This window comes from Antedon mediterranea, chromosome 11, assembly GCF_964355755.1.
Source record: "Antedon mediterranea chromosome 11, ecAntMedi1.1, whole genome shotgun sequence".
Lineage (NCBI taxonomy): Eukaryota > Metazoa > Echinodermata > Crinoidea > Comatulida > Antedonidae > Antedon > Antedon mediterranea.
Window position 1 is genome coordinate 5,622,734 of NC_092680.1, and position 26,473 is coordinate 5,649,206.

Consider the following 26,473-nt stretch of genomic DNA (forward strand, 5'->3'; position numbering starts at 1 on the left):
ACTTGATGTTAGATGAGAGTAGATAAGAGAGGTGGTATTTAGTAGTTAGGCTACAGTACGACAGACAAAATTATCATCTTGAACAGACTCACATTTAAAGTTACTGCTAGAGACTAGCATGATAACCGTAAGACATAATCATAATAATCATCGGTATGGCAATTTGCTGCGTGAGTTGAAAGAACCAGATATGCCCGACCACTGTAAAAAATACGGAGGTATGTTTCGAAATGGAGGAAAAACGCTTACTTCCTTCGTGGTTTCAGACTGATCTACCTTACATGAGAAAAATACCCAAAGTGGTGATCATTTCTAGTCATACTATTGCTAGTTACTCTTCCATATAATGAAATAAGACATTGATTAATTAAAACCACCAAAACAATATTTGTCTTTGAATTACTTTTTAAACATGTATTTATTTGTTTGAATACAGCAAGGGTAAACAGTCTAAAGCATTAGCTGGACTTGCAGTTGCCATGGCAGAGAAGAAGATGTCCGAGTATTACCGCAGTCTCGAACGTCTATTCAGAGAGCGGAACATCGTCAATTGGAAAGTAAATTATACCTTGAATGTTCTCTCCAGTTTATATGTTTATATGTTAATAACTTTATCTTAGGAATGCATATAACCTCAAAGGGAAATCTTTCTCATAATTGTCATAATATCATTAATATAATATTAAGTGTTTCCAATTTAGGTCAATTACTACTACTACTCGGCTATCCAAGGAGTTGGATAGCCGAGTCAATTGCATCTAGTGGTTAGGACACTTGACTGTCATACAGATAGACCCGGGTTCAATTCCCGACAGCTCCCAGTCCACTCAGCTGTAAAATAGTACCTGGTTGAAAATACTAGGGAGAAAAAAGGCGGCGTAGAAAGCAACTGGCCACCCTACCACATAATGCCGAGGCTTAGTACAATGAGCTCCTAACAGCTCATTCCACTACGTTCAGAGAATACGGGACTCACCTTTACCTTTACCTTCACTACTATATACTACAACTTTTCTATGATCGTTACGAGTTAATTTTATCTTATGTATTAAGGATCGATCAACAGAAGCCATAAAAGTAATAGAAACATTTATGGAACCACCAGCAATAAAAATGACTGATAAGGATGAAAGTTGGTATGGCACTGAAGAACCAGAAAGATATGAAATGTCTGAACGAATTAAAGATTGTACAGAAAAAATGGTAAAAGCATTTGTGTAAGTAAAACTATACTTCATGCTAGAAATAAGCTTCTTGGAAAAATTATGTTGTACCTCAGTATAGTGATTATAAAATGTATCTCACAAAATGATCATTTTCCGTCATAAGCACAAATGTTGATCTTCGGTGTCGAAACAAATGGATAATAACAAAACAAACTATTAATCGTAATTATTTTCTTTTTTAAATGTATGTAACAGACGAGATAAGTTAACTAAGAAAGTGTGTATCAACCTTCTACAACTATTGATAAACTGTCTGAAGAAATCCGAGATTGTTCATCTTATGATTGCCAAGGGATTGTTAGGTGACTGGGATTTTAAGGTTGAAGTAAGTTAATAATTTCTTTTGTTTCTTTATATAATAGTTTACACATTTATTATTAAGGGACGTGGCCACAATGACTACCTAACCAGTGATGACAGTAATATAATAACCGGTAGTAAATGATCAAGACAGATCGTGTAAAGGGTCTTTCATTGGCGTTCGATTCGAAGGACCGGAACCATGCCGGAACAGCTGGTGTGAAAGACCCTTAATGTATGTTAGGGCAGCCAGACGCTACCGATTTAGTAACTGAAAATTACCTCTGGGCTAGTTTAACGGACCAATATTTGTTAGTATTTTTGAATGGGTGTGGTGCAGATTTATCTAATCAGTAATAAATTCCTACAGGACAGTAAAGCTAAAACTCTGATACCTGAATTAGTAAAGACTGTTGATGAGTGGACGAGAAAGTTTGACGAGAAGTTGTCAAGCGACGAACATCCATTTGAAGAAGACTTTCCAACAAATGCGTTGACAGTTGCATTTGGCTCTAACTGGTAAGATACCAAAATCAGTTTTAAACACATTTTGACCTTTTTTAATATGTTCAACTTAGTGATCGTCATCATTATATTTTCAGTAAGTAATTTGAAAAATAATAATTTACACTAAAAAAAAAATAACGCTATACTGAATTTATAATATAAATTAAAATACAATGACTATTTATAATAAAACGTTGAATTAAACCCTTATAAAGATCTACGGTAGTAACAATACATTCATTTCCACTTTTAAAATAATGATGTAATGCTATTTAATCGTACAATGTCTATTAATTTAATTCACGGGAAAGCTGCGCAACGTCTCGTTTCAAAGGACTGAGTATTGAGAGTAAACAATCTTGGACGGATACAAACAGCTGAAGAATCAAATCTAATAACTAGTGTGTAGACCTTAATAATGTTATTTTTAATTGATAGTCCTCCTAAATTATACCAAAATCATGTTGTATCAATATGGAAGAACCTATTGACAAAAGAATTAGACGGTCAGCCATTGACGGGATGGGGGTCAATTGCATCTACAATATTAAGTGAATTCATCATTCCTAAGGTAAATATTTACTTTTTACACTATTTGAACATTATTCAAACAACGTTTTAAGCCTAATCCACACTAGCATACTATACCAAACTCTTTGCGAACTCTGTGTTTGCGACTGTGTTTGTATTACCTGTCGAAACGAGTTACTAGGAGTCTATCATTTTGTCTATCTGAAAAATCACATTACTACAAAGCACCCAAATACTTGTTACTTGATTCGTTGAGTTTACAAGCCTCTGCAAACTGTCAAGAAAATACACGGCCCAACGTCTGCAAACTACGATAGTCGACTAGTCAACAGAAAACTGTTATTGCCAAACTCGAGTTGTTTCAGCCAACTTTCCTTGTACAGTAGACTCTAGGTTTTAAACAAAACCATGCAAAGTCTTCCTCAAATTAAAAATTGAATTATTTTCAAATAATTGCCTTCGTAGTTTTGTAAGCGTTTTTTTATATTTATTGTTGTATTCATAGGCCACTAAGATTGATATGAATGAGTTGGTTCCCGGGGTTATGACGCTAATACGGTCAGACGTCGAGTTGTTAAAGGATCTTTCATCTAGCCTTATAGCATCCATGTATGAAAAGGTGGACTCACTCGTGCCGTGTGCAGAAGAGCTGATTGATGTTTATCTTGACTGCGAAGAAATGTTCTATATAGGAAGTATGTGTTTAGATTTAATCAGGTCAAAATGTGTACTTTTTCCGGATCTATTACGGTAGTAGTTTAGAGTAAATATAAATATGTGGCACATGCAAGAGAAATCAGATATAAGTCGGAATTTTCTAAAGGTATTTCAAAGAAACTTCCAACTTCGGGTACATTTTTAACAATTACGCAATATTATACTTTTTACTATGGTCATTTTGTTTCATCATAGTGTCATTAAAACCGTTGTATGCTAAATGTCCTGAGAAGATTATGAATAAAATGGATACAATTTTGGAAAAATTACCTGACTTGGATAAAAACAGAAAGCAATTCCTTTATTTACTATTTGACGGAATTGTGAAATCGTCTACTAAGGTAAGTAAGAATTAAACAAAAACTTTATATTTTTTTTGTGATTACAGATCCTTTAATAACTGGTCCAAATCATAACAAGACAATACAAAGTTTAATAAATCAGTAAATGTATTCAAACAATCTGAATACACACAGTTTATAAAATAACGAGGAAGCTATGAATAATGTATCCAATAACTATATAAAAGGTATTAATTTTTGTTTAAAGGTAATTTCGTTCTATTTCAGACATTTGCACCACACGTCGATACCTTAATGGAAGATATCAATGAGTCGAATGTTCAATACCAAGTTCTCTTGGTTCTTGGTGAAGTTGCAGCGAAATACCCGGAAAAATTTGTAAATCACATCGAAAGTCTTACTGGGGTATTAGATTCAGAGCCAAACGCAGTGTACCACGTAGATAAGATCATTGCCTGTGTTGGAACCATGAATAAGGTATGTCGAAAACAAGCAAATTCAAAATATAAAAGTGCTTTTTATTTTCCTTTTGCCCATTTTCAACCAAATGTAACATGCCTTCTTTTTCAACTACTTTCCAGGAATGGGCAATCAAAATTCTAAAGATTTTAGTTGGTCAGCTTCAGACAGTACAAACGTCCTACCAGTCAGTTGTTTTAATGGAGATGAAAAGAATAGGCCATAAATTTCCTGAATGTTTAACACCATACAGAAAGGAGATAGAGGCCATGAAGGAAAGTTCACAGATGGGGGTAGGAGACTTGGTGATTTCACTAATCGATTTTATGGAAGGAAGAACGTAAGTCATTTGAGAAGGGTGTACATTCTTTTTCTAAACAGAGATAGATCAAGTTCAGAGAAAGTTTGGGAAGAATCACCTTTAGAAAATAAAACATTGAACACCCACATACCCATTTGATCATCGTTATCAGTGTTTATTTTTCTTATTTTCCCCCATAAAAGTTTGGAAGCTTTACATGAGGATATTGTAGAACAGCGAGAGGACATCGAAGTCTTAGACACACGAGTAACAAACACGGAAAATAACGTTGCAGAGGTTACAGAGAAAGTTGACGAACAAGGAAAGGAAATAACGGCGGTAAAAACAGACGTCGCAGAACAAGGACAGAAATTGGAAGAGTTGGAAGAAGTTGTTGATGAAACCGTTGTAAAAGTTGACGAGATAGACCATAAGGTAAGATGTTATACTTTGTAATGTTTGATGAGAATACCATTATTGATGATTATCTTTGTAGTCTACTGCAGATCGAAAGTGGACAACATAACATGGTGGTGGTTTTTCTAAAATGACTATTATTATGGCAAATTTATTTTAAATAAAAATCTGTTAAATTTTCAGACGATTACTAATGCACCAAAATGGTCACGTGATGTTTCAAAACTACTAAATCCAGAAGCTGACTATGATTGGAGATTTTTGGCGATACGTCTCGGCTACTCGGGAGAGGACATTCGAAACTGGGCGTTGTCACCTGACCCTACTATGGCAATTCTAGCCGAATGGTACACGACCCATAAAAGTAGTGATGCAACATATGCAATATTGACAGCGTTAGAAGATATGGGACAAACAGAAGCTGTAAAGATAGTTGAAGAATCTTTAGAACAAGCAGGTAATCAAGCACACATAAATAAACATACAATTTATTTTAAGTTTTTTCTCATTGACGATTAATGTTTAAGCTTTAATGTATAATGAATAACAATCGTATTCTTAATTAAGCTTTTCATTGACATCGATAGATGCAATGGTTCCGAAATTAGGATCCGAAATATCAGAGAAACCACCAAAGGTTTTCATCAGTTACCAATGGGATCATCAACCTGAGGTTAAGGCTATAAGAGAGCATCTTGAGATGGCAGGGTTTGCTTGCTGGATGGACATTGGTCAGATGGGAGGTGGAGATAATTTATATGCAAAGATCAACGAAGGAATGAGAGCTGCTAAAGTTGTTCTGTGTATGACAACTGAGAAGTATTCGAAATCTGAAAACTGCAACAAAGAGGTAAAAACAAAATTTACTGAATAACTGGGTTATCTCTACGACGCTACGACTATAGAAATCTTACTCACATGGTAACTTTAAATACTAAATACTTGTTTATGTTTATCCTCATTACAGGTGAACTTGGCGAATCTGCTCAACAAGCCAATCATACCGATCCTTATTGAGCGTACAGCCTGGCCTCCAGAAGGTCCAATGAGCATGCTTTTTGCACAGCTTCTTTACATCCAATTTTTCACGGATAAAGATTACGTCAGAGGAGATAAATTTTGGGTTGATGCCAAATTTGCAGAGTTATTGGCGCAAGTCAGTTATTATGCTGCTCCAGATCCAGAACAAATTACTGACGGTATGGGAAGATTATGTTTAAATATTTTATTTATTTCTATTTTATTTTATGTTTCAGAAGTATTCAAAACGTATTGTAATCATCTAATAATATTATTATTAAAAAAATGATTTACGAAATACGGTTTTCTTTTTTTCAGAATACAAAAGTTGGGTACCAACTGTTGAGGCACCTGAGCAAGAAATAAAACAAGCTAAGAAAGATGATAAAGGCGGTGAAACCAAAGTGGTAGAATCCGAGCAGGTAATATTCAGGAGTATATAAAGTGTATTTGACGTAAGGTCACTAACATATACAGAGTAATATTAAAATAATAAGCCCATGTAATCGTAATTATTTCTTTCTTATTGATGATTGTATAGATGCATTGAGTATTGTGTTGCTCTACAAATGGGTTTATATCCACTAAGCCAGTAACTTAATCAACGATTCTTATCTTAATTCATTTATTACCAGTTTTGTTCTTTACTTAGCAAGCGGAAATCGAACCAGAAGTCTTCATATCATACCAATGGGATCATCAACCACAGATAAAGGTCTTGTACCAACGACTGACCAGTCTTGGTTACTCGTGTTGGTTGGATATTAAACAAATGGGCGGTGGAGATCCATTATATAGTAAAATTGACAAAGGTCTTCGCAAAGCTAAGGTAAGTCAGTTAAAATATTATTTACATACACCTATTGTAAGTAATCAATAGGCCTACATTATAATAATGTACCTAACCTACGTAATTATTCGAATACTAGCTAGTGTTCTAAAGGACACAATTAAGTGCCACTGTTCATGTATAATTTTAATACTATTTTAAAACTCTGAAATTATGTCGTCCTTCTATAGGTCAGTTATAGAGAGTGTCATAACGTATTCTTTAACGGTATGGTTCGGTAGCACTACCGAAAATGAAAAGCGTGACCTAAATAGAATAGTCAAGACCGCGTCGCGTGTAATTGGATCTGCACAACTGCCTTTGGAGAGCATATTTTCGGATCGTCTTCTGAAAAAGGCAGTGGCTATCAAAGATGATCAATTTCATCCGGCCTATAGTATGTTCCAGTTGATGCGCAGCGGTTGGCAATTTTGTTCTATTAAGGCCAATAAGGCACGATTTACAAATAGTTTCTTTGCAGGAGCTATTAGAGCCTTAAACATAATGTAGACACTTTTTTGTAATGTTTTTGTTTTTGAGTTCGTGTTGTGTCCGTTGAATATTGTGCTACGCCAACAGAGCAAACAGAATTTCTATGTTTTTTCTTAAAACAAATGATAATAAATGATACTTGACTTGACTTGACTTGAAAGTCGTACTACCAAAGGTGCTCAATGCACAGTTGAGGTTAATTATTAGATTTAATATTTTGTCTATAAATTGTATTATAGGTTGTTATTTCCTGCGTTACGCCGAAGTATTCATTGTCAGCCAACTGCCGACGTGAAGTCAGTCTATCAGATGCTCTCCGTCGACCAATCATTCCAATCCTTCTCCAGCAGATGACATGGCCACCAGAAGGTCCAATGAGCATGACATTTACACAGCTTCTCTACATTGACTTTACCAAGGAGTCAAGTCAGGAAAGTTTTGCTGACGAAAAATTTGACGAACTTGTTGCAAAAATTAATGAACATGCGCAGCCTGGAGAGGAAGGTAAACAATCTACACCTGAACAAGTTTCTGATCAGCCGAAACCTGAAGAATCAAAATCGGAAGATCCTAAACCCGAAGAACCAAAATCCAAAGCTCCCAAACCCGAAGAACCAAAGTCTGAAGATCCAAAACAAGAGGCTCCTCAGCAGCAAAAACCTCCAACAGCGCCTGAACCGAATAAGCAAAATCAGAAAAAATCGAAGACTTGTTGCGTTTTATAACTGTTTACAAATAACATCCAAGTCATGCGTTTGCTGTGCAGTAATGTTTTCTAAACAAATAATAAATAGTTCTATTGTCTCCTTCCTTCTTCAGTCGTTTGTCCACTAACGTCAAATTCCCTACAGTGACAATCCCATCGTAGAGCCCTGTCAACTGTCTATTGTTTGCAGTTGTTCAAAGTATACCTATAGTAACGCTATAGTTAATTCGTTATGATCAGTGCAAGTCTAATTATTTTGTTTAACCATTAAAATGTAAGTCAGCGTATATTGTATTTAGATCTTTGAACACTCTTTTGAAAATATTACATTTCTATTAATTCTTTAATTAAATTTAAGTAAAATAATTAATTAACGCTTCACTTAAACGAATTGAAACTTACATAAAATCGAATATAATTTATTAAAATAGTTTTTTTAAATTATTATTTACAAAAAGGTATTAATAAATATTTATATATATATAGTAATTTAATTTTTGTGATGTGACTATACATGCTGCATGTTGTATTTTCTTTAATTATTTAGTTTATAAATATGGATTATGGTTATTATGAATTCATAGAATAAAAACTTTAAAAAATTGAACGTGTGTATACTTTGAGTTGATTTATTTAAATCTATATATAAATTTACGTAAAGGCAAAATTCGGTAAATCGCGCGTAATTTCTAGAATGTTTACTCGATGGTATGTAAAGTTGGTTCGTACTTTCGGTACTGATTTTAACCACCTGATGTAACCCCGTTTACTAATTAAATCGAGTTCGATAATTAGTTATTGACGATTAAAACGAATTTAGGTTCAACGATTTGCCCCAAATAGGGATGTTTTCCGATCGTGGTATACACTGTCTAATGTATGTCCATCTTGAAAAATACCCGCAGACAATAATACGAGGATGCTTCGCATTTTCCTATCTCCTCCTACGATAATTGTTTTTAATGGCTGAAAACCGGTTGAACAGCTCGAGTACAGCATCATAATGTTGAAGACAGGCCGATTTTCTTAAAAAAATACTATTTTGATTTAATATACGTTTATACAAATGTATTGATTTGCAATGAATGGAACATTCCAAATTATTTGGTTTAACCAGACTTGCATACTTCCATGGTTTAACACAAGTAGGTAAATTTATAGACCCTTGGAGAATAAACATAAATAGTATTGTAATGCTATACAATACTGCAAATAGGTATTAACCACTTTTGATCGCCATTTGAATCAAAAGTGTGTTGGTACTGTTAGATATAATATAAACAAATATACTAATAAACTTTATTACTGTGAGGGTGGGTATAGCCCCTACTTTTAGATTATAAACACATAATAATATAATACTTTATTACCGTCAGTTGCTTCTCAACGTTTGTATTAATTAATAATTACAAAAATATAAACGTATTAGTGGTCTTTAAATGTACTTTACTATTTCAATCGACTATGAGACAGTGACAGTTTTAACTAAGTATTAAATCGGAAATGGTTTACTCTTTTTAGTGGTTTATTATTTATAGGCCTATAAAAAAATATTTCGTTACTGAGTGGATAATAAAGAAATATAAAGAATAGGCTAATTTAATAGAAGAATATATTAAAACATTGTTCTTCTTTGTACCTATCCTCATCCCCAACTCTCAACTCTAATGTTAGATACAAAACACAAATTGGGAGTCCAAATAAAAAAATTGGGCTCCTTTTGTGACAAGTTTCTAGGTGCTAATTTGGGTTGACTGCATAAATCATTGTGTCTATTTATTTTTTTCTGTAAACGACAATGTTTTATAGTCCTGCCGTACGTACATTTGAAATCGCCAGTTTTTTATGCTGAAATTACTACGGTATGTATTCGAGAACCATCTGTGGGCACGAACTAGATGGTACGCGAGCGAAGCGAGCGTAGGCTACCATCTAGTAATAATAATTATTATTATATTCAAATACATTTATTGTGTACTAGTGTGTTATAGCAATCATGTGGTTTATTTGAATTTAAACTAACTAAATTTAGTTGAATTTAATGAACGTAATAGCGTAAAGAAAATTACACGAAAGACTATTAATTATTTCTTTTTTTCTAACTTTTGAAAACGTTTCGTTTCGTTCGTTTCGTTCAATGTTTGTTTTAAAAAAAACACAAAAAAACAATGCAGTAACAGTAAGCTTAGTTTGCTATATGTATGTATCCCAATAAATAAATTAATATGAGATGTTCTTGAGAGCGATTTCTATCTATTATAATATCTACCTAACATTGATTATTACATCACCATGGCAATACTAGGCAATATTATTGTTTGTAGTATAATTAATTGGTTTATTGTATTGTTGATGATGCGGTTCACTGATTTCTAGCCAGCAGTACGCCTACTGTGGCAGTATGGTGGAAATAAGAAGAAATAAGCAGCAAGTACTTAGGTTGATACTGAGCAATAGCTAAGGTAATTATGATAATTAGTGCTTAAGAACGTGAGAAGACTACTATAGTAATACTTAACTACTGTATAACCTGTGACATTCGTCCAGCTATTCTCACAGATCACCAGGCGGTATCAATTAAAATAGATTTGCATGAAAAAATACGCGGTCCTGGTTTATGGATTTTCAACAATAGCTTTCTGAAAGATGAAACATTTACAAAATTAGTAATTAAAATAATTGATGTTTCAATACTAAAAAATAATAGAGAACCTGTAAGTGCAAGTTTGTTATGGGAGCTTGTAAAAACAAAAATAAAAGAATTTTCAATTGCATACGGAAAACAAAAAAATAAAAACCAGAATAAAAAGAAAGAAACATTACAAAAACAAATAAAAAACTTAACTGAAACAATTATGAATACTCAAAATTGTGATATAACCATTGAAAATAAAATTGAAAACAAAAAAATAGAGCTTGAAAACATTTATAATATAGAAGCAAAAGGCGCGCAAATTAGGTCCAGAGTAAAATGGATAGAGGAAGGCGAGCGGAATACAAAATACTTTCTTGGGTTAGAAAGATCCAAAAGTAAAAAGAAACACATAAAAAGTTTAATTACTAAAGATGGGAGCTTAGCAACGAGCCCAATTGATATTTTAAAGGAACAAATACAACATTTCGAAGGTTTATACGCAAAAAATGTTATAAACCCTGGAAAAATTAATAAATACCTTTGTAAATCTATTATAAACAAGCTTTCAGAAATAGAAAAAGAAAATTGTGAAGGTTACGTCACTATTGATGAATGTAAAAAGGCCATTTCAATGATGGAAAAAAATAAAACACCTGGATCGGATGGTCTAAGTGTTGAATTTTATGTGTTCTTTTGGAATAATATTAAACATTTAATTTGCGATGCGTTAAATGAAAGTTATAATTCTCAAGAATTATCCTTTTCGCAAAAACGAGGTGTAATCACCCTTTTGTTCAAGGATGGAGAAAGAGAAAATTTGAATAATTGGCGTCCCATTACCCTCTTAAACACCGATTACAAAATTCTTGCACATGTATTAAGTAACAGACTTAAAATGGTTATTAAATCAATAGTAAGTTCAGACCAAAAAGGTTATATAAAAGGCCGTTTCGCTGGTGAAAACATTCGGTTAATAGAAGACCTGCTTTATTATACAGAGTGTAATGATATCGAAGGGGCAATAATTACCGTAGATTTTAAGAAGGCTTTTGACTCTATTAGTAGAGATTTTATGTTCAATGTTCTAGAAAAGTTTAACTTTGGAATGTTCTTTTGTAACTGGGTAAAAGTATTATACAATAACGTTGAATGTGTCACAGTTAACAATGGTTGGGTTTCAAACAATTTTAAAATGGAAAGAGGTATTAGACAAGGTTGTCCTCTATCTGCTCTGTTATTCATTTTAGTGGTTGAAGTAATGGCATCTAGAATAAGAAACAAAGATGACTATAAGGGTATTAAACTTCCAAATAATGAAAATAACATAGAAGCTAGAATAAGCCAATTAGCCGATGATACTATTTTGTATGTTGGTAATGACAAAAGTATTAAGTCAGCAGTCAGTGTAATTGAACGTTTTTGTGAAGTATCTGGAATGACACTAAATAAAAAAAAAACCAATGCTTTTTGGATTGGTAAATGGAAGAACAGAATAGATAGACCTTTAGAATTAAATTGGGTAAAACACCCGATCAAAATTTTAGGCATATATGTAGGGTATAATACAGAAGAATGTACCAGAAAAAACTGGGATGTTAAATTAATAGAGCTAGAAAAGACTTTAAAACAATGGAATGCTAGAAATCTCTCAATTTTTGGTAGAATAATAATCCTGAAAAGTCTTGCACTATCTAAATTAACATATGCTGCAAATATCACTGATGTTCCAAAATATGTATATACAAAAGTTACAAATCTAATATATAATTTTATTTGGAACAATAAAAGGGAAAAGATAAAAAGAAAAACTCTAATTGGTGATGTTGAGATGGGAGGCATTAAAATGCCTGATTTTACTCTTCATGTTAACGCACTCATGTGTGGCTGGTTAAAAAGAATTATGAATGATGATGGTGCTAAATGGAAAAATATTCCAATGTATTATATTAAAAAAATATGTGATGTTAATGTTTTACTTAATATGTCATGTTATAACATTATTGATGTTAATTCTGATAAAATTCCACTGTTTTACAAAAATATGATAAAAGCCTACATAAATTATAACAGAATCTCTAAAAAAAAACCTGAAACTTATAACGATATAATGAATGAGCAACTGTGGGGAAACCACTACGTTAAACTAAAAAAAAAAATCGCTTTTCTACAAGCATTGGATTGACAGTGGCATTATCAGTATTAAAGACATTGTTAATAAGAACACTTTTTTAACATCAAACGAAATACTGGTGAAACTACAATGTAAAACAAACTGGTTAAATGAGTATTTGTGCATTATTAAGGCAATACCAATTCAATGGAAACGTATTATTAAGGAGGTAGATATTTTCAATTGTGATGATAATGATGAATTAGTTGGGACCAAGTATGAGATTAATACTACCAAACTAATATACTCATGGTTTGTGAAAGAATATTTCATTATTCCAATGTCACAACTAAAATGGGAAGAGTACTTCAATGATAACAACATTGATTGGAAAACTTCTTGGTTACGGAAAGTATGTAAAATGAAAGATAAGAAACTAGCACAATTCAATTATAAGATGTTACATAGAATACTGCCTACCAACAAACGGCTGTATCAGTGGAAAGTTAAGGAAACACAAACGTGTGACAAATGTGGAGAAATTGAAAACGAAAATCATTTGTTTTTTAGTTGTAGATTTATTCAGAAATATTGGAGGAAAATGCTTAGTATCTTTGTAAGTTTAAATCACAATAATATATCATTTAAACAATTAATACTAGGAACGGGAGATAAGCTAATAGATTATATTTACACTTTTGCAGCATTTACTATTTATAGAATAAAAATGTTATCTGCACTAAATAAGCCAGTGGGTAAATCTTTATGGAATTCATTTAAAAGCAATATGTTATATAACATTGAATGTGAAACATATAACAATAAAGAAACAAGTATAGAAAAATGGGTAGCTTTAAGAAATAAGATTATGATAATATAATTTCCAATTTTTATACGATTAACTGAAAAAGAATTACAGTGATACGGGTTACTGGTGGTACTGAGCTATTATTGTTTTTTTTTTTATCATGTATATAAATATATTGTATAATCCGGGTTGTAAAATGAAAACAAACAAATGAAAATGTGTGAACTATTTTAAAACGGGATAGATGATAATGATGATCCTGTCAAGTGTATAACAAAATATAAGAAAATTAATGAAAAAAGGAGTAATACAGAATTCATATATGTAAAAATGTTACTTATGAACTGTAACGACATTTACAAGTTAAATAATACGATTTTATGTAATATGAGATAATATGAATGTGAATAAAAGTGGTGTTTGCGCCACAAAAGAGAAAAAAAAAATTTACTATTTATAGAATAAAAATGTTATCTGCACTAAATAAGCCAGTGGGTAAATCTTTATGGAATTCATTTAAAAGCAATATGTTATATAACATTGAATGTGAAACATATAACAATAAAGAAACAAGTATAGAAAAATGGATAGCTTTAAGAAATAAGATTATGATAATATAATTTCTAATTTGATACGATTAACCGAAAAAGAATTACAGTGATACGGGTTACTGGTGGTACTGAGCTATTATTGTTTTTTTATCATGTATATAAATATATTGTATAATCCGGGTTGTAAAATGAAAACAAACAAATGAAAATGTGTGAACTATTTTAAAACGGGATAGATGATAACGATGATCCTGTCAAGTGTATAACAAAATATAAGAAAATTAATGAAAAAAGGAGTAATACAGAATTCATATATGTAAAAATGTTACAAGTTAAATAATACGATTTTATGTAATATGAGATAATATGAATGTGAATAAAAGTGGTGTTTGCGCCACAAAAGAGAAAAAAAAAACTACTGTATAACCAAAGAATATACTATTCGATTGTATATCTATTCTTATGCTTGAGTTGAGACAGTTCTGATACATATAATTACACGTAGGCCTACATATAAATACATACTGAAATTAGGTCTAGGTCTATTACATTGATCAATGAACAGATTGACTAAGTACTGGAAGGATTTCGGAGCAATGTACGTAAACATATTGAAGCCTACGAATATTAAAAGCGACGTAATAATGTTAACGTACTAAGATACGAAATACTGTATTAGTAATACTTAGGCCTACATACTGTACAAAAAGCACTGTATGCCGCTTTGCAGACAAAAGCCCTTGCATGGATTAAAACTGTGCCTTATGCACCGTTTCCGATACGAAGGGACATTATGCGTTTAAAAATGTTGACTTTTTGGGTTGGTCATGAATTTATAACAAGTTACTATAGTAAGTTACTAGGCCTATAAACGAAGTAAACCGTGTTATTTTTATTTATTTTTTAGCGGAAAAAAATCGACATGAAAAGGGCAGAGGTCGAAGCGATTGTAGAAGAAATCTCGGAATCAATTGATGATTTTAAGTACATGCCGAAGCTGATTAAAGCAGTGACTGAATTTGAAGAAGAGGAAGATGTCAAAAAGCTGAACATGCGAGTATTGAGAAATGTCATTGACAAAGTACTTTCTGCCGCTAAGAAAAGGTTTGTCATGTTATTTAAATTGTTTAATAACTAACAGGAATAGTATCATGTAGGTCTAGATACTAAGTTAAAACTTGGTATCTGGCCTACATGGAATGGTATAAGCGAATAGTTAAGGGCGTATTTACACACAACACAAATAGGTTAAGCTTCCAAGTTTATTCAGAGTATACATATTTAACAATACATAATATTTATTTCTACTGATACTGTACAAGCAATGCTAAAAACTACTAAAGCTTAATAATAAACTACATTTTGGCCTCTTGGGGGCTACCACTCATATGAAATCGCTGTATGAAAGGTCCAGTGTGTTGTCACAGGAGCCAGTAAATCAAATGGTTGTTATTAAGTAGGCCTATATCGGTAAGTTCGTGACATCCGTTAGGTAAGTTGTGGAATTTGGGGGCAAAATAATTCCCCAGAATTATACCAGCCAAATTAGCGAATAACATGAGTAACATATGAGTAGCGCCTGTGTTGAGTTAGGTGTTGGATGATGCCGGGGGATGGCTGGGTGGGAAAGATTGAAAAGTTTGTACAACTATCGAACGGCTAGTTTAACAATGAAGTGTGCTAGTATGCATCTTAGTAAACAACTGAAAACACACTGAATTCTCATTGGTTGCCAATTAGAAATTAGCCTATCCTACATTTTTGTGGTTCCACTATTAGATATACCCGTAATGATCTATAGAAATACATTGTCAATTACTGTGGTTGGAACTTTGATTAAGGGTCTCCCTTGACTAACATTCCGTTTTAATTACCTGTAAAAACAATATACCATTCATCCTAACACTTCTATTACTCTGAAATCTACCCACATTTATATACCACATCCTTAGTTAAAAGAAAGTACTTGTGCTGTGTATAAACTATAATTTATTACTTTAAATTTCCTTTTATTTACTCAATTAGAAAATCCACTAATCCTTCTAATTTGTTGCAATAATAAGTTATTGGTGGACAACCCTTAAAACATTATAATATTTAATTCATTTATTTAATAATAAAGAGGCTTAACATTTAAGACCAAATAGTTCAGTACATAACAGAAACTGCTGGAACAAAAATACTTCTACCAGATTCTCAGTGTATCTCCAAATATTTAAAGTATCATAGGGATATTTAATAATACATGTAGCATCTCATTTGAGTCACATGTGGTGTCTGCATCATGCAGTGTCTGCATCATACAATGTTAGGTTAAAGTATATGATACTACTGTAGGAGAAACATGTGAAACAAATGTGATGTTGTATTTACCATTATGATGATACTAGCGAAATCTATATATAGTACCGAGAACCGGGGGATACTTCTTTGTGTTGTAGACGGATACATATTACTGTGCGTCCAGTCTTACTAGATCCTCTACTATCTGTTAATAAAATTATAAATAATGACCAATTTAACCAAAAAACAATGCATATTTTCTTTTAAATTGTTGAAATTCGTAAAACAAATATGTATTTAAATTTGTTTGGATACAGCAAGGGTAAAGAGTCTAAAGCATTCGCCGGACTTGCAGTTGCCATGGCAGAGAAGAAGATGTCCATGTACTGTCGCAGGCTCAAGAGCTTATTTAACGACCGGAACATCGTCAATTGGAAAGTAAAACTATTTCTTTTTAAGGTTTTAAAGGTTCTCATCTAGTCTAGTTTAAATTAGGATAAATTACTTATCTTTTTTCATACGCTGTTTAGGGTCACCCTCTATAACTAAGGTGTAATAAAAAAAATAAAAAATGGGGAGATGAACAAGTTGCTGCATTCTCACTCTTCTCCTATTATTAGTCGTTATGAGGGCTTTTGTAAAGCGATTCATAGAGGGCACTTACTTTTTATCATGTGACACAATCGTCCAATTAAATAAAAGGAATCTATTTTAGGTGTTATATAATAGGTTTTATTTTGTTTACCAATTAAGTTTTTTTTTATAAACAAATACTCTCAGTACAGTTTTTAATTTAAAAGTCTGGATTACTATCTATTGTTCTTCAGTTTTCAGCCAATATATATTTTATCTTGTTTGTTAAGGACCACTCCACAGAAGCTATACAAATAATAGAGACATTTATTGAACCACCAAAAATCAAAATGACTGACGATGATGAACGTTGGTATGGCACTCGCAGACTAGAAGAATGTGAAATGTCTAAACGAATAAAAGATTGTGCAGAAGCAATGGTAAAAGCATTTTTGTAAGTACGCTTAAAGATACATTTCGCCCCTTAAAAGACAACCCGTAAGTAAGGTAGGATGAAGTATACTCAATTTGTATTAATTTTATGGGGTGGGTACGAAAAGGTTTTTGTTTTCATATTTCTTTTTCACCACCAATCCATTGGAGGACTGCAGATAATATCTGGAGAACCCACGCCCACGACACAAACGTATCTCGACGTATTCGAGAGTACAAAATAAACGTTTCAATTTAAAACAGAGAACCAATTTAAACATACAGTTTTATCATTACTGTAATAGTAAATGTTCGTCTTTATCTCTTTTCCTTTATTAGACGAGATAAATTAGCTAAGAAAATTGAAATCAAGCTTCTGCAACTGTTGATAAATTGTTTTGAGAAATCGGAGGTTTTTCATCTTATGATTGCCAGGGGAATGTTATATCAATGGAATTTTAAGCCTGAAGTAAGCTATTTATAGTTTAATTTTGTGTCTAAGAAGGTTTAAATAGTGCAACAAAGCCAGATTGAGTAACATTCGTTTTTGACCGAATTGACTTGAGCCCGAGATGACTTGAGGCCGAGTTGACTTAAGGCACAGTTGACCTGAGGCCCAGATGAATTGGGGCCGAGTTGACATTGGCCGAGACGGTTTAGAGTCGACTTGGATCGAAATCCATGTGTGCTAGAGAAACTAATAAGCAAAGCTTATTACTGTTAGTTGTTACGCAAACAAAATAAATTTGTAATAATTTTATAGAAATGTATATAGTACATGAGTTTTTTTATACCTGTACATTTATCATACTCTAAAAGTAATTTACAGGATTATTTTCATAAACGGAGGATGAGGTTCTAAATATAATTTCGAATAATGAAATTGACTACTCTAACATCTAATGGAAAGGTTAATGTTGGTGTTTTCAAACGGGTGTGGTGCAGAATTATCTAATCAGTAATTAATGTTTGTATACCAAAAGGACAGGACTCTGATACCCAAGTTGATAAAGACTGTTGATGAGTGGACTAGAAAATTTGATGAGATAATGTCTAAAGACAACCCTCCCTACCAAGTAACCATTGTAGAGAAATCGTTGGAAATTGCATTTAATTCCAACTGGTAAGAAAGCAATGTTATTTAATTTATATCATGAAAATATAGAAATATAATTTTAAACAATTTTGATAAAGAAGATGTCAGTTATGTTATTATACTGTAATTTTTATTCTCAATTATATAATTATATACCCTAGGTTTATTTTTATTTTTTTAGTAATGTGTTTTGTTGTGGGTCCCTGCGAGACAAGTTTTTAACTTCTAGAAGGGATCCATGATAATAATGACTACAACTTACTGTTTTATCTATGTTCACTTTAATATTTTTTTCTATTTTGTATATGTTCATTCATTATTATCTGAATAAATGTTATCTGAACTTGAATCTTACATCAATGAAGTAAATTTGAAATGGTCAAAAAATTGACAATTTTGAATTAAAATACTCATTTTCGTTACTCCATAAGCTACACATTCATGGCAAAGTAAAAGCTTTCCAATTTAAAAACCTACACAAACTTATTTTTACAAATGAAAGATTGTTCAGAATCGGTTTAACTGAATCCGACTTGTGTTCCTTTTGTAAAAAAAAGAAAGACAATTTACTTCATATATTTGTGTATTATAACATGTGCCGCCCTTTATGGATATTTCTTAAAAACCTTATATTTTAACGAACAGGAAATTTAAGTAATGTAAACAATGAAATAATTATTAGGTTTGGAGACAAAGGCTAATTAACAAAATATTATATTTATGACTGCAGAATTAAAAAATAATGTACCTTATTTAAAAGCCTTAAAATTCATATTTAACAGATTATAACAAATTTTAGATCTTGCTTAAGTGGGTAGTGAATTATGGGTGCTCTATTCTGTATTCTTTTATTTAAATGTGTTTTTTTTTTGTATGTATAAAAGATATGAAAATAAAAAAATAATAATAATAATAATAATAATAAAACCAAGCTTTAAACGGTACGCCATTGTTTTTAGTATTCCACCTTAGATCTATTAATCTTTCTCATTTCAGTACGTAATTATTACATTTCTAAAGTTACTGTGTTTACGTTCAGTTATTAACAGAAAACGGTTTTAAAATGGAAAGTTTTAAAAAAAAAGTAAATATCTTGGACTGGTGTTATTGGTGGTTAAAACTTGAGGTATTTAGGCCATGCTAATGTTACTTTTTTTTCGTCTTATTTTTAGCCCTCCAAAATTATACCTAAACTATGTTGTAACAATGTGGAAGAATGCATTGACAAAAGAGTTAGAAGGTCAACCATTGACAGGATGGGGGATAATAGCATGTGAAATACTAAATGGACTCATAAATCAGAAGGTAAATATTGCTCCCTTTCCTCAAATTTAAGAAATTTTGGATAGGGTTTAATAAACTTTACAACAATATTATACTTGTGCTGTGTGTTACAACTGACTTTAATCTTGAATTTTAGGCATTTTGTATTAAAGATACGTAATATCAAATAACATCCAATTCATCACTAATTCTTCCTATCATTATCGTTTTCTTCGTCTTATTTTTTGGCTAGAATGGAATAATGACTTGAGAAATGCATTATAAATTATTGTTTATAATAATAACTTTAATAATAATAATGTACACATAAAAATATACATACATACATTTTCAGCAGAAAAAAAAAATACAATTATTAAATAATTATGTTTTATGTGCACATTTTAAATGTTTGTAACATAATATTCTTTTAAAATATTTTTTTCACTTTTTGTGAGTGTTTTTATTTCATTACAGGCTTCTATGTTTGATATGACTGAGTTAGCCCCGGGTGTAATGACTCTAATACGGGCGGACATCGATAGGTTAACTTCTTCTGCGTGTAGAGTGATATCATCCATGTACGAACAGATAGACGCACTTGCGCCGTGGACAGAAGAACTCGTTGACCTTTTTTTAGACAACGATGAGATGTGTACTAGTATAGGAAGTATGTGATCAGATTAACGCTGCATTCACACTCTTTCACAAGCGGAAGGCGGCGCCATTTTGTTCAATATTGGAAAGTGATTTTAAGAAATAAACGGTGCCGTCTTCCGTCTCGTAAAATGGAACAAGTTTGAATATAGCGTTAATAATCTCGATGTACGCCTATTAGTATTTAATCATCAATGAATGATAATGAAAATAGTCCATGTTATTAAACTAAATTTGAATTTAATAGTCTTCATTATGACGTCACATTACCTAATTATCATATCAGCTCAAAATTATACAATAAGTTGGAACCATTGCATACAGTACACTGCTATATTATACACAAAGAATTATAACGTAAAACAACATTGTGTATCTTTCAAAAGAACTTATTACTTTTGAAAGTATTTTAAAGACACAACTTATTTAGTCTACAACTTATCAATGGAAATAGGATTTTTTCTTCTTCGTTGTCAATAAACCATTACTTTTATTATTGCCATCGGTCCCTTAATTTGTAGGAACATCAACATATTAATTAATTAAATTTCAGTATATCACCAGGCGGTTTAGAATTACTATTCTTTGCCTAATTTGTTTATATATATATATATTATTTTTTTGCACTTTATTTGTAGTGTCATTAAAACCACTGTATATTAAATGTCCTGAGAAGATTATGAGTAAAATGGATTTAATCTTTGAAAAGTTACCGGACCTGGATGCGAACAGGAAACGATACCTTTATCTTTTCTTTGACAATATTTCGAAAACTTCCACTAAGGTAAGGCAAGAACAAACTGATTCATGGTCCAAACTTTGTCTTTACTTTTGAAACATCTCTTCAGTTCAAATCAAACATGTTTTCAAACAATATGACAATAAGGATTTATTTAATCATTATTACTATTATCAGTATTTATTCCAGCAATGGTGAGCTGAGATTTTATAGGTCTAAAGAACTGCAATAACATAAATTACGGTAAAAGCAAAACAACCAAATTCTTGCACCTGACAATGTAATCTTCAATTTGAAAATATATCAGTTATATGCAGATACACTGATGTGGTTTTTAAGACAATAATAATAATAATAATAATAATAATAACACTAATAATATTAATAATTCAATTCCAATGTGATGACACACACAACATATTTAAAATAATACGGAATTATTACTTTGTTTTCAAAAGTCTTCATTGTTTATTTTCAAAACCCATCCAGTATTCCAATGTGTCAGCCGATTTTCGGATCTGTATCTACAATTTGTCGAGTATCAAATATATACAATGTATCTTGTCTTTTACATGTGACGTCTATATCATAGGCCATATAAGGCCATATAATAAGCCTCAACTATACATTTATCTAAACTTCCGTGATGCAGACGCCACATATGAAACTGTATTATGAAATTTGAATAGATGATACTCGACAAAATAATGTCATTGGGCAAATACATTACAACATTAGGCATATTGGTCTACAACAAAATAAGTGAGTGCATTATTTACAATCTAATATTTATGCTATAGTCTTGTTCTTTTTTACAGACATTTGTGCCACATATTGATACCTTAATTGAAGATATCAATGAGTCGGATATTCGACACAAAGTTCTTATGGTGCTGTGTGAAATTGCGGCGAAATACCCAGAAAAATTTGTTAATCATATTGAAAGTCTTACTGGGCTATTAGATTCCGATTCAAACACAGTGTACTTCGTAGATAAGATAGTTGCCAGTGTTGGAACCGTTAATAAGGTACGTGGTGGAAATTCAAATGTAAACGAAAAGTGCCTTTTGATATTGAATTTGCAATTTGTTAAGTTTATTTTACTTTCCTTTTCCTAATTTTATAGGAATGGGCAATCAAAATCCTAAAGATTTTAATTGATCAGCTTCAGACAGTACAAACGTGCTACCATGTCTACGTTTTAATGGAGTTGAAAAGAATAGGACATATATTTCCTGAATGTTTAACAGAATATAGAAAAGAAATAGAGGCCATGAAGGGAAGTTCACAGACGGGGATAAAAGACATAGTGATTCAACTCATTGATGTTATGGAAGGAAGAACGTAAGTAACTTGAGAAATGGAAAATCAAGCGCATGGAAAAGGGACTTTGGGGTGTAGAGGTTGGAAAAAAGCTTTATTCTTGGGAAGATACCCACACCCCAATTCGGTCCCTTCCTAAAATCCTGTGTCCGCACCGTTAAATGATGTCCTGGTGTTTTTTTCTCTATACGATAGTTTGGAAGGTTTACACGAGAACATTGTAGACCAGCGAGAGGACATCGAGGTATTGGATACACGGGTGACAAACACAGAAAATAACGTTGCAGAAGTTACAGAGAAAGTTGAGGAACAAGGAAGGGAAATAACGGCTGTTAAAACAGACGTTGCAGAACAAGGACAGAAATTGGAAGAGTTAGAAGAAGTTGTAGATGAAACTGTTTTAAAAGTCGACGACATAGATCATAAAGTAAGATTTATTCTTCATATTTAACATTTTAGATGGGACCTACGTGTTATGTGATTATAAGAAATTAATAAATAAAAAAATTTAAAAAATGGATGAAAGATTGCAATATTGAAGTAAAATCCTCAACATGAAAAAATCGTCTGACAAATCTGCATTTTCTAGACGATTACTAATGCACCAAAATGGTCACGTGATGTTTCAAAACTACTAAATCCAGAAGCTGACTACGATTGGAGATTTTTGGCGATACGTCTCGGCTACTCGGGGGAGGACATTCGAAACTGGGCGTTGTCACCCGACCCGACTATGGCAATTCTTGCCGAATGGTACACGACCCATAAAAGTAGTGATGCAACATATGCAATACTGACGGCGTTAGAAGATATGGGACAAGCAGAGGCTGTAAAGATAGTTGAAGAATCTTTAGAACAAGCAGGTAATCAAGCACACATAAATAAAAATACAATTTATTTTTAGTTTTTTTCTCAAGAACGAATAATGTATAATCATTACTGTATAATGAAAAGCAATCGTGTTCCTAATTCAGATTTTTATTGAAATTATAGATGCAATGGTTCCAAAATTAGAACCCGGAATATCAGAGAAACCGCCAAAAGTATTCATTAGTTACCAATGGGATCATCAATCTGAGGTGAAGGCTATAAGAGATCATCTTGAGATGGCAGGATTTGCTTGCTGGATGGACATTGGTCAGATGGGAGGTGGAGATAATTTATATGCAAAAATCAACGAAGGAATGAGAGCTGCTAAAGTTGTTCTATGTATGACAACTGACAAGTATTCAAAATCTGAAAACTGTAACAAAGAGGTAAAAAGAAATTTACTGATTAACTAGGCTATATCTCTACGACGCTTTCAACAAATTATAGCATTATTTAAATTACTTTAAATACTAAATACTTTATTTTGTTTATCCTCATTACAGGTGAACTTGGCGAATCTGCTCAACAAGCCAATCATACCGATCCTTATTGAGCGTACAGTCTGGCCTCCGGAAGGACCAATGAGCATGCTTTTTGCTCAGCTTCTTTACATCCAATTTTTCACGGATAAGCATAACGTCAGAGGAGATAAATTTTGGGTTGATACCAAATTTTGCGAGTTATTGGCGCAAGTTAGTTATTATGCTGCTCCCGATCTTGACAAAATTACTGACGGTAAGTGAAGATTCTATTTAAATATTGAATGTCCTACTGTAGCCTTTTCTTCCTTTGTGTATTTTATGTTTCAGAAGTATTCGAAACGTATTATAACCACCTAATATCATTGATTGATTTACGAATCACGTTTTTCTTTTTTCAGAATACAAAAGTTGGGTACCAACTGTTGAAGCACCTGAGCAAGAAATAAAACAAGCTAAGAAAGATGATAAAGGCGGTGAAACCAAAGTGGTAGAATCTGAGCAGGTAATTTTCACTAATTATACAGGAGTATACAAAAGGTATTTAACGTAAGCTCACAAACATACAAATAGTAATATTAGAAATAATACGCCCTTGTAATCTATATATAAGGGCAAAATTCGGTAAATCACGCGTTATTTCTAGAATGTTTACTCGGTAGTATATAAAGTTCGTTCGTACTTTCGGTCCTGATTTTAACCACCTGAAGTAACCCTGTTTACTAATTAAATTGAGTTCGATAATTAGTTATTGACAATTAAAACGAATTTAGGTTCAACAATTTGCCCCTAATAGTGGTGTTTTCCGTGGTATAAACTGTCTAATGGATGTCCATCTTGAAAAATACCCGCACACAATAATACGAGGATGCTTCGCATTTTCTTATCTCCTCCTACGATAATTGGTTTAATGGCTGAAAACCATTTGTTTACAAAACAAAAGTTTGTTTAAAATGAGTCCTTTCGGAAGTAATTTTCAGGGTGCTAATTTTAGTTGACTACATAAATCATCGTGTCTATTTATTCGTTTCTGTAAACGACAATGTATTATACTAGTCCTGCGGTACGTACATTTGAAATCGCCAGTTTTTTTACGCTGAAATTACTGTGTATTCGAGAACGTCCATCTGGGCACGACCTAGATGGTACCCGAGCGAAGCGATCTAGTTATATTAATTACCCTTTATTGAGATGCATTGATTAATGTATTGCTCTACAAATGGGTTCATTTACAAAACGCTATCAAGTCACTAACTTAATAAACGAATAGCTTTTCCTAATTTATTACCAGTTCTGTTCTTTACTTAGCAAGCGGAAATCGAACCAGAAGTCTTCATATCATACCAATGGGATCATCAACCACAGATAAAGGTCTTGTACCAACGACTGACCAGTCTTGGTTACTCGTGTTGGTTGGATATCAAACAAATGGGCGGAGGAGATCCACTGTATAGTAAAATCGACAAAGGTCTTCGCAAAGCTAAGGTAAGTCAATTCAACTCTATTATTTACATACTACTAACTATTGTAAATAAACAATAATATAATAATGTACCTAACCTACCTAAATATTCGAATACTAGCTAAAGGACACAATTAAGTGCCACCGTACTTTTTTTCAATGTATGTACAATGTTAATACTATATAAAAACGCGAAGATCGTACTATCAAGGTTAATTATTAGGTTTAATATTTTGTCTATATGATTTTTATAATAGGTTGTAATTTCCTGCGTTACACCGAAGTATTCATTGTCCGCCAACTGCCGTCGTGAAGTCAGTCTATCAGATGCTCTCCGTCGACCAATCATTCCAATCCTTCTCCAGCAGATGGCGTGGCCACCAGAAGGTCCAATGAGCATGACATTTACGCAACTTCTCTACATTGACTTCACCAAGGAGTCAAGTCAGGAAAGTTTTATCGACGAACAATTTGACGAACTTATTATAAAAATTAATGAACATGCGCAGGCTGTAGAAGGTAAAACGTCTGCGAAACTATCTACACCTGATCAGCCGAAACCAACATCGGAAGATTCGACACCTGAAGAACCAAAGTTCGAAGATCCGAATCACGAAGAATCAAAATGTGAAGATCCAAAACCTGAAGAACCAAAGTTCGAAGATCCGACACCCCAAGAACAACAGTTCGAAGATCCGACACCCCAAGATCCAAAACCCGAAGATCCAAAACCCGAAGAACCAAAACCCGAAGAACCGAAACCCAAGGTACATGCTCCTAAAGAAATACCGCGGCAAACAACCCCTAATCCACCTGAACCAAATAAACAACACAACAAATCTAAGGCATGTTGCGTTTTATGACTTTTCATCAAAACGTTCCGTGTTTTTGTATTATCATTTAATATTTCCTAGCTTTTAAAGCATCCCCTAAGTTCAATGCATTTTGTCCACGTTGTGTATAACACCAATTGGTGCAACTCTAAGCTAAAAGTTTAGATTTCATTTGACTAAAGTATCTTAAACATTTGTTTAGGCATGGAGAAACTAATGGTGTATTCATGAATAAAAAAGAAACAATGTAGGCCTACCTTCCTCTTCCATGTCTGGTGTACTAACATCGTCTTGCAGTAGGCATATATTTCCAATTGTCTATAGCATTAGGTGAAGGCCACGAACGACACACACACGTAATAATGACTTAAAATTCCTCAACAAATTCTCTAGCTTGTAACTCAAAACGGATCTAGCAAAAATAAGCAATTACATTAATTAAAGATGAAATGAATGAAGAGATATCTTGTAAGGTCTATTTCCAGGCCAGGCCAGGCCAGCCCAGCCGGAGTAGTAAATGGACCTCTCGACCGGCGACGAGGTTGTAACGTA

The 26,473-nt window shown here is 32.6% G+C and overlaps 2 protein-coding genes across 2 annotated transcripts; both read left to right on the forward strand.

The window, feature by feature from the left end:
* Positions 1 to 118: 118 nt before the first annotated feature.
* On the forward strand, positions 119 to 8,138 carry LOC140063064 (uncharacterized). The gene is made up of 17 exons (XM_072109501.1): positions 119 to 153; positions 437 to 557; positions 1,054 to 1,217; positions 1,422 to 1,551; positions 1,897 to 2,045; positions 2,472 to 2,604; positions 3,070 to 3,259; positions 3,477 to 3,622; positions 3,851 to 4,060; positions 4,165 to 4,382; positions 4,547 to 4,778; positions 4,944 to 5,217; positions 5,348 to 5,610; positions 5,728 to 5,959; positions 6,099 to 6,202; positions 6,433 to 6,609; positions 7,341 to 8,138. The coding sequence occupies exons 1-17, from the start codon at positions 119 to 121 to the stop codon at positions 7,824 to 7,826; spliced, it is 3,264 nt and encodes a 1,087-aa protein (XP_071965602.1). The 3' UTR covers positions 7,827 to 8,138.
* Positions 8,139 to 14,833: 6,695 nt separating this feature from the next.
* Positions 14,834 to 26,473, forward strand: LOC140063065 (uncharacterized). The gene is made up of 17 exons (XM_072109502.1): positions 14,834 to 15,015; positions 16,512 to 16,632; positions 17,058 to 17,221; positions 17,539 to 17,668; positions 18,183 to 18,322; positions 19,468 to 19,600; positions 20,036 to 20,228; positions 20,854 to 20,999; positions 21,773 to 21,982; positions 22,081 to 22,298; positions 22,473 to 22,704; positions 22,867 to 23,140; positions 23,271 to 23,533; positions 23,651 to 23,882; positions 24,028 to 24,131; positions 24,935 to 25,111; positions 25,346 to 26,473. The coding sequence occupies exons 1-17, from the start codon at positions 14,834 to 14,836 to the stop codon at positions 25,949 to 25,951; spliced, it is 3,525 nt and encodes a 1,174-aa protein (XP_071965603.1). The 3' UTR covers positions 25,952 to 26,473.

Bases quoted from the DNA above. Each gene is read 5' to 3' on its own strand.
- LOC140063065 (XM_072109502.1), top strand. From the start codon at position 14,834: ATGAAAAGGGCAGAGGTCGAAGCGATTGTAGAAGAAATCTCGGAATCA. The intron at 20,229-20,853 runs GTATGTGATCAG...CTTTATTTGTAG, and splicing joins GATGTGTACTAGTATAGGAA to TGTCATTAAAACCACTGTAT. The intron at 21,000-21,772 runs GTAAGGCAAGAA...TCTTTTTTACAG, and splicing joins TTTCGAAAACTTCCACTAAG to ACATTTGTGCCACATATTGA.
- LOC140063064 (XM_072109501.1), top strand. From the start codon at position 119: ATGATAACCGTAAGACATAATCATAATAATCATCG. The intron at 3,623-3,850 runs GTAAGTAAGAAT...GTTCTATTTCAG, and splicing joins TTGTGAAATCGTCTACTAAG to ACATTTGCACCACACGTCGA. The intron at 6,203-6,432 runs GTAATATTCAGG...TTCTTTACTTAG, and splicing joins AAGTGGTAGAATCCGAGCAG to CAAGCGGAAATCGAACCAGA.